Below are 9,197 nucleotides of genomic sequence, written 5' to 3' on the forward strand. Positions count from 1 at the left end.
TATATTATTATTATTATAGTATTATTGAACACAATAGTAAGAACTACAATTATGTCAATTCTGCATTAGAACTGCATTAGAGAAATTTCTTTGCAATTCTGCATTACTCAGAAAAGATACTTTAGTGGTTATTACAAGCATACTGTAAAACCAGGAAGGGAATTCTTAATAGATTTTACAATTGCTGAAGCAATTTACCTGCTGTCTTGTTTATAGTGATCCCAGTCTCTGTGGTCATTTCCATTGCTGAAGGCTGAATAGGACCTTTTCCTAGAGTCACTTTTCTTATAAGCATCTCCCTGATGCCTGTCCTTACGATGATCATGGTATTGTGACAAATGTCTATCAGAAGAATAACTGTCCCTGCTACTATCATCATGGTTTGTATTCTCTTTCAGTCTTTCAACATCTGTTTAATAAAGCAAAAGTTAAGTCTCATACACTATACATTTTTTTTCTTCACCGATTCAAACAGCACTTGTACCTTTGAGATTTAAAGCAATGTGAAAGTGGCATTATAATTTCACAGAAACAAGATCTAAATAATTGAAAGACAAATGCACTAATGTGAGTGAACTGAGAGAAACCTCAGAAGTAAACAGAAGGCAAGCAAGCTAGAAATGTAGATATGTAGAGCTGAGAAACTAAAATTTTCCACCTTACAAACTGAATGGAGAGAATCAGTGTGGTCCAAATGAGCAGTTAGTAGAGACCAGGTGCCTTTAGTAGAGCAATTTTAAACGGAATGGTAGGAAATTCCTCTCTAAGGAGAGCCCTAGCATGAACATCAGATTTAGAGGTACACTGTTAATGAAAGATTTTTAGTGGCATTCCTAAAAAACATTATACTAATTTTAAACCCATTATATCATACTCAAGGTTTTACATAACAAGTATTACAAGAAGGCAAGTGTGGGAGCACAGAAAAACAGTATTGTCAACAATAAAAGACATCCCATATAACTGCTAACCATGAGTTCAGGGAATATCTTTCTTGTGATTTGGTGAAATTACAACTGCCACAAACAGGTACAGAGACTTCAAGAAGTATACAAGTGCTGAGTCAGCCTCTCTCCCTCCTAAAAATTGAATACAAAAAAGTATTTGGCATTTGGCTTTTTTTAAAAATTTATTTATTTACTTTAAAAGAATGGCCAAATAACTTGCAACTAAAATCAGTAAGTACCATGTTCAGTCCATGCTCAGTTGAATTTCATCAGCAAACTAGTGAAGTTACACTAAGTCATCCTATCTCTAAGGTATCCAGTAGTATGGGAGTTCTAAGAGACAGTTTTAAGCTTATTTCATTTTACATACTGTCATTAAAGATATCCAGCACAATAATATGCTCAAGATTTCTTACCTGGATTTCTAATTACATGTGTATTCACACTGCTGCTAATATTATGGTCAACGTGTTGCTAAAAGAGACAAGTACAAGAATTGTCATTGATAAATCCCAAAGTTGCATCTGAATTCTTCAGAAAATATCCTAAGAAAACAGACTAGTTTACTATGAACAGTAAAATACACTTCAAATGTATTGAGTATACTAAATTGATACTTAATAAAACAGTTACAAAACTTAGAATATATATTTTTATATTTAGAGAGTTGGAAAGTATTACTTGAGATTCTTGGCGTTTTTTGATTGCATGTTTATACAGCTTGTGCAGCTTTCTGGCATCAAATTCTGTAAACTTAGAGACAAAAATCCACAAGTTTCTGAGGGGAAAAAAAGAGAGGTTATAATTCTTCTATATATAATTTTTTTATTGTATCATACAACAGAATATAGACTTAAATGAAATGATTTCAACAGTACTTCAGTAAACTGAAATAATTGTAAAGTCTGTTACACAGAACATTACCTAGCTGCACAGCAAACATTACTTAGCTTTTTTCAAACATTTGAGAAATTAATTCCTTTAATAAATTGCCATTTTGTAATAATTATCACGACTGCAGAATGGAAAGTGCATGAAAAGTAGTATTAATGGCAATTCTGTAAACAGAATGATTTGTGCAAATACATAAAAATGTAGTTTTCCATTTGTTGTGCAAATCTTCTGAAAGATTGTTTGAAATATGTCAGAAAACTTGAGTATTTACTACTCAGTAAATGTTCTTCCAAACCTCAAATCTCTTTTCTATAGAAATTTGACCTACATGCCTCATTTCCTACAGATATCGGGGACAAGATTTTTCCACAGAATTCCAAAGCCTAGTCAAAACTTTTGAAACCAAATGATAAATCTCAAAAAGAATGGAAGTAGCATGGAAAAAATTCTGATCCTAATCTATACTAGGAAAGAAGAAAGAAAAACAAATCAACTCTTTTAGTGTCTAGAAGCCTAAACCCTAAAGACCACGTTTGCTTCTATGATCGCAGACACCAGATCTAAAGTCTAGAATTCTTTAAGCAAAGTTTACAGGTGGAGTGCTTAAAAGACTACAGAATACTACTGTTCTAATTAGTGTTTAGTTCAGAAACATCTCAAGCGTGTAGTCTCAAGAAGCATCTATTTGCTCTTTCACTGTGATAATTTAAACATTATAGTTTTGTCCTAGAGGTTTGCAAGAGTAGATACAACCAGCTAATGGTGTGCCCAATGACATCTGTATAAGAAATACAGGATGAATACCTTTACTAAATTCTATGTCTTATTAAAGACAGATGAAATACATATTTTAATAATCTATATATGGTACTGTAGCATTATTATGAATTAATATTATAGTAGCTCTACTATGAATTTCCACTTAAAGAAATATAATGTTTACCGAGGTGTCTTTAAGACATGGATATTGTTTTTGTATTTCAGTTCACCCTAATATTTTGAAGTAAAACAAGTACAAACAGCAGAAATATTCTGTTAATAACAGTCTGCAAGGAAATTAAACACTTGACTGAGTGCCGTATATGGAAGAGCAGGATAGATTTGCAGCCATAAAGGATTAAAGTGCACGTTATAATAAAACTAACTCAAATTGTATTAAGAACTTAACAACAAAATATAAGTTTATAAATCAACATTTTTCATATTTTTTTTCCAAAGTTAGCACCTCACAAATGCATAAGAACACTTGAAACATCCTTTATTTTGAAATGCATCTCTGAATATGTTATGATAAATGTTTTTATAAAGTCATGGGTAATAACTGATTTCATTTTAGAGTTTATTTTTAAGAAGAATAAAGGTTTCTGCAACTTAAAATCATTCAAACTTCAACACACAAATTTATAATGGCCTATTTTTTAGCATGAATTAAAAAAAAAAAAAAACCAACCAAACAACCCAAACTTCAAAGTTGAAAAAGCCAGATTATTTAATGATAAGAACTCTTTTCCACTAAACATTAAATATACTCTAAATAGAGTTATTTTCTGATTGCTTTTGGTTTTAAGAAGTGAGATGACACCACCTACTGGACAAAATGCATTGCTATCCAAGTATGAAAAAGTTAATACATTAAAAGGTAGAGCCATTTATAATCAACTTTTTATAAGTCCTTATTTAATACAGCAGAAAAATACAAGAAAAGGAGAATAAGAAACAAGAAAAATAATTTAAAACTTTTTGGCTTAACAGAAGTTATTATGGATTTTCAAGAAAAATCATGCAGAATAACTTACTTTCTCCACTGTTTAATTTGCTCAGGTTTTTTGTACTCCTTTAGACATTCAGTAATGTGGTCCCCAATTTTGATTAAGCACTGTCTAGTATGCTCCAGCTGCTCCCTTTCAGAAAGGCCTTTCTCTGGTCTATCCAGTTGTTTCAATGCTGCTTTGACAGGCCTCATTCTTTCTTTGCACTATAAAATGTAAAAAAGGAATACTTTCAGCACAAGTATATAGGACAAGACTTATTTTACTTTTTAGGACCTCAAGAGCTATACAAACTCAGTGTCAAGATGAAGTATGAGAATGTTTAAAATATTTTAAGTAGATACTTTCTGCAACAATTAAACTTGGCATTCAAATGAGGATCAGCATTCCTTCTCTGAGCAGTTTTTAAGCCTGAGTTCTATGCAGATACTGACAGAAGCAGAGCTATCTAGGATAAAGCTAGTTTAGGTGTGTCTAAATTAGTAACAGTGATGAAAATACAGACATATATTTCATATGTGCATTCGTGAATTTTCACACTAATGTGAGCAGACATGCTCCTTCAGCCTGTGGAGGAATCCACACTGGAATAGGTGGATGTGTCCAAATGAGGCTGTGACCTTGTGGGAAACCTGCAATGCAGCAGGTTTGCTGGCAGGACTTGTGACCTCACAGATGACCCACACTGTCTGTTCCTGAAGGACTGCATCCTGTGGAAATGCTGGAGCAGTTAATGAAGAACTGCAGCCCATGGGAAGGACTCACATTGGAGAAAATCGTGGAGGACTGTCTCCCATGAGAGGGATGCCACGCTGGAGCAGGGGAAGAGTGTGAGGAGTCCTTCCCCTAAGGAAGAAGGAGCAGCAGAAATGTTTGATGAACTGACTACAACCCCCCCTTCCCTGACCCCTGTGCCACTCTGGAGGAGGAGGCAGGAAAAAGCGGGAGTGAAGTTGAGCCCATTAAGAAGGGAGGGGTGGAGGGAAGGTGTTTTTAAGATTTGGTTTTAGTTCTCTCCTACTTGTGCTTTCATTGGCAATAATTTAAATTAATTTTCCCCAAGTCAAGTCTGGTTTGCTTGTAACGGTAACTGCTGATTGATCTCTCCCTGTCCTTATCTCAACCCACAAGCCTTTTGTTATATTTTCTCTCCCCTGTACAGCTGAGGAGGGGAGTGATAGAGCAGCTTTGGTGGGCACCTGTGTTGATAACCCTTCACTGATCTAAGATTTTACTGGCAATAGATATCTGTATTATAATGCCTAATAGCAGAATCAAGAACATCAGAAATTGTGTTCATTTAGAATATCAAGTGTAAACACTAAGTTATCAACAAGGGACTTACCACACTGAATGTCTTCTGATCCAGTTCTTCAGATTCTTCAGATATAGGAACTGGTTCACTAGTTGCAGTAATATGAACTGGAATATCCAATAATGAAACTTTTTTATTTTTTTCTTTATTTTCAGATTTGATTTCATTTACCTAAGAACAAAATATGAAAATGTAACTGATAAGGAAATCTCATTTTTGGGCTGGAATTATACTGTAATTAGGCAAAGTAATTACTGCATTATGTTCAATAATAATGGGAAAATAAAATCTGACATTCAATGACAGTACCTTTTACTTTCTCTCTCCAAGGGATGAAGGAGAATGGACAAGTGTCTTGCTTGCATCACTTGCATTCTCAGTCCCACTAAGCTATGCATCTTTAAAGAGGTAATATCCCATTTCATTTGCATGTCCTTGTAGTTACAAGTGGTAAAAATAAAACTTCAAAAGATGCAGAAGATTTCAATGAAATGACAACTGTGAAGTAAATGATCCAAAATACCTTTTCAACTCAAAATCATTCACAAAAACCTGGTGGCCTTTTCTAGTGCTACATAAGAAAAATAAACCTAGTTACCTTTTCTTCCTTTATTTCTTTTTCTTTCTGTGTGGATTCTTTTACTTTGTTGTCTCTCTTTTCTTTAATATTTTTTAATTCTTTCTTATTGTCTTTTTCTTTTTTCTCCTTTTTCAAATCCCTCTTATTTTCTTTTTCTTTTGTCTCTCTTTTGTCTTCAGCTTCCTTCTTTATACCAATATCTGGCTCAGGCTTTTCATTTTCTTCTTCTGCTTTTATTTTTTTATGTGGATATTTCACTGAAACAATCTTGTCCTGCAATACACAAACATATATGTCACATCAAATTGAGTTCCTAACTATACAAGTTTTGTAACCATCAGATTAAATGTACTTTTTGTCTGTACATTTTTATCTGTCATGTTACATTAAAATTGCATTTCTAGCAGATACAATGCTCAAGTCTTTAAAGAACAATGAAATTGCACAATATCACTTGTAATTTGGTGACATTGTTTTATGATATTATAATTTGGAAAACTAATCATAAAGTCTGAGCTACAAGCTTATTAAATTAAAATATATAATCTTCCATGTGATTATATTGATGCAATATTGACTGCCACAGAAGGAGGATGCCATTCAAGTGCTTTAATTTTATTAAGTCAAACAGAAGATCAAATAGAAAGTGTTACTAATAGAAACAACTGAATAGCTATCTTTACAATATGAATGATGTTTACCTCATTATCCTCATAATCTTCATCAGATTTTTCTGAGGGTGGTGATGAGGAGTCACTTTTTATTTCTTTAATTTTTTCAGCCTTTGTTGTTCTATTCTTCTTAGTTCTTGTTTTCCTCCTCTTTGAATTGCCCTGAATGCAAATTAGTACCTCTATTATGCAAACTGACAAGTGTCTTTCCACCACTGTTGCAGAAAAAGATTTGGGTTTTTATGTTAAAGAAAGCATTCAATTTATTTATTGCCACTAATGACCACCACTTTTCTCAGGACTGGAAAGCGAGCCTAATGCAACAACAGAGAATATATACAAATAAGAGATAATAAAGCAACATTAAACTCACAATTCATTCCTTGAGTTAGTCTCATATAATATGATTAGCAATACAGCGAAAAATTACACAAAGCAAAGAAGAGTGGAACTAAGAATAAACAAGTATCTGCTGACGTGCCCATAAGCATATTATGCTATCTTGCTACTGAATATCAAGCTTTACTTACTGCACCAGTAAATCTTTGCACTTCTTTTCTTGCAAGGTCTTTATTCAGTAATTTAATGAGGTAATCTGCACGGGTCTGTAACTGCTTGGCCTGGGGCTTCTTATCTGGATCATCAGGTAAAATCTGAGGAGAGCAATGGTAGTATCAACTATAAGTACATATTATAAAATTAGGAAGCTGCTTGTCTGGAGCACTGGGAACAGAAAAAGCTGAGTTAAAAAAAAAGGTAAAAAAACTAATCCACTCCAGCTATACCTGACCAATATGCCAGTATGCCTCAAGGAATGGAGAATTTCTTAACCGTTTTATTCTTCCCCAAACACATAAATAACGTAGCCTTGGAAATGGTCTCACAAAGTTTACAGTAAACTCAAGAAACTAGCCTCATTTCTGTTTCCACTCTCATAGTTTATCTAAAAAAATTCAGAGCTCCTGTACTAGTGTTATCCACAGATCTCCTAGTTCTGCCTTGTGCTTCTAAATGCATTAACTCATTACCACAGAATATTTCAGAAGACAAAAATATAAATGAGTGGTTTCATAAAACAAGCAAACTAATGGAAGGCAGGGGCAGGATATCATTAAACAGTGTTGTATACAACCCTGGCTCCTCACATACCAAAGCTACAGGTTGTAGGAAATGTCATTGAGTTTGCTTCACTCCAGCCTTTCCCTAAATGTTTCTCAATACTTCTAAGCAGCCACTGCACTACTTCTAATCTGATGAGTATAGCTATTTTCATGTTGCAAATGAAAGACAGTTTCAAGCAAAGAAACCAGGGATAGGAAAACCAAACCAAAACCTGCAAACAATGTTCCCTCCATAAGATCAAGAATAAAATTAACAAAAATAGAGAAGCAAAAGATGGAAGAGGAAGAATTCAAGTGACAGAGATCCAAATACATAGAAATACAGAAACATAACAGACCCTAAGAAGGTATACTTCAACTGAATACACAAAATCTTGAAATCTAATAATTTACCAGAAGGATACAAAATAGTACAACTGACCTATAACTTATGTGCAACTTCAGTTATCATAAAATAAGTTCTTTTAGTAACTGTTATTATTAGCATTATTACCTAAACAAAAAAAGTCCTTGATGAAATTTTGTAGATGACATACCTTCTGTGTCAAACTTAGATCAGGATCCATTTTTATCATTTCCCAGCTGCCATAGCCATATTCATAGATACCTATTAACAGATTGGAATCATCTTCCTTACCCCAATCTATATCAAAATGAGCTGCCTTGGTGTGGCATGGGATGACATATCTAGTAGAAATAAATTAGAAACATAAATAAGCAATTTTACCAAATTTAGCAAGGAAGAGGGGAACATGCCACCCATCACTAAGATCTTGGTATATTTAGGTAAGTAATCCAGAAATCTATTAGGTTTTCTTACACTTTCTATAAAATATTTCTTGAAAACAGTACCAAAACATGTTTTAAAGCAGATCAAGATTAAGATATAAAAAACAACAGACATTTATCTGTGGCCATGGATTGAGTTAGAACTGGCTAACCATGAAGATAAGCTTAAAACATAACTCAAGCGTAACTGTTAACTGAATAAGCAGATAGTCTAGGGACTATGATACACAAAGTAGAAAGCTAAAAAGTTCAGAGTGCTACAACTACCAACAATTACCATCTGCTCCACTTTGACAAATATTGCTTTCTCTCAGGCAGAGGTGACACAAAGCAGCTCCTCGATAAGGCTAATTTCTAGTCTGGAATAATTAAGAGTAACTGAACCCACTCCCCAATGAATACATTTAAGAAGCCAAAGCAAATACTGGCTTCTAAGGAGAGGGAAGATAGAATAAAGAAAGGATGTGGAGCAGATTGCTGCTGCCAGTTCTTAGAGGGAATGGAGCGACACTGGTGTCACAGCATGCTTAGAGTCTGGATTTCTTAAATATATGCATAAAAGCCTTGAATAACTTTATACATTATGGCTTTCTTTAGGAAAAAAAACCCCAAAACCAAATACCTTTTCCTTTCTTCTGGATCTGAAGGAATGGATTTGTGCAATGGTGCCAACTCTTCTTCATGAGAGATGACTAGCTTTGCATTCACTTGCACTCCTGAAATTCGGAATGTTGGGCCTTTAACTTTCCCAAGTCTACCTCCTTAAAATAAAGGACCAAATTATTAAAATATTTAGCCTTTATGTGTATCTTACATACAAACATAAAGAAAAAAGAAAGTTTGATGCTATGGCAGCAGACATTCAATAATAGCAAATTACTTTTTCTTAACCAAACACTTTTATTAAACTGCAGAATCTCAGGGTCTTCCAGATAATAGCAGCAGATTAATTTCAAAATACACAGTAAAACAAAAACATGCTGCATTCGACTGTGACAACTGACTCAAGGAAAGGGGGGAAAAAAACAAACCCAAAAAGTCTTCTTCTGATAATCCTTTTCTCTAAATCACCAAGCATGTTAATATTTCCTGGAGTGCGTCGATGACAACT

General features: G+C 33.9%; 1 protein-coding gene across 1 annotated transcript; it reads right to left on the bottom strand.

Moving 5' to 3' along the window:
• Positions 1-198: 198 nt before the first annotated feature.
• LOC104507509 (chromodomain-helicase-DNA-binding protein 1-like) lies at positions 199-8,847 on the bottom strand (the record flags this gene model as incomplete). The annotated part of the gene is made up of 10 exons (XM_010148824.1): positions 199-409; positions 1,364-1,421; positions 1,629-1,725; positions 3,638-3,816; positions 4,956-5,096; positions 5,524-5,778; positions 6,207-6,338; positions 6,707-6,829; positions 7,834-7,984; positions 8,709-8,847. Coding segments are annotated over 10 exons (1,486 nt in total), but the record flags the coding sequence as incomplete, so codon positions are not given.
• Between the last annotated feature and the right edge of the window lie 350 nt (positions 8,848-9,197).

The sequence above is a fragment of the Eurypyga helias genome, unplaced genomic scaffold, assembly GCF_000690775.1.
Source record: "Eurypyga helias isolate BGI_N326 unplaced genomic scaffold, ASM69077v1 scaffold20080, whole genome shotgun sequence".
Classification (NCBI taxonomy): Eukaryota; Metazoa; Chordata; class Aves; order Eurypygiformes; family Eurypygidae; genus Eurypyga; species Eurypyga helias.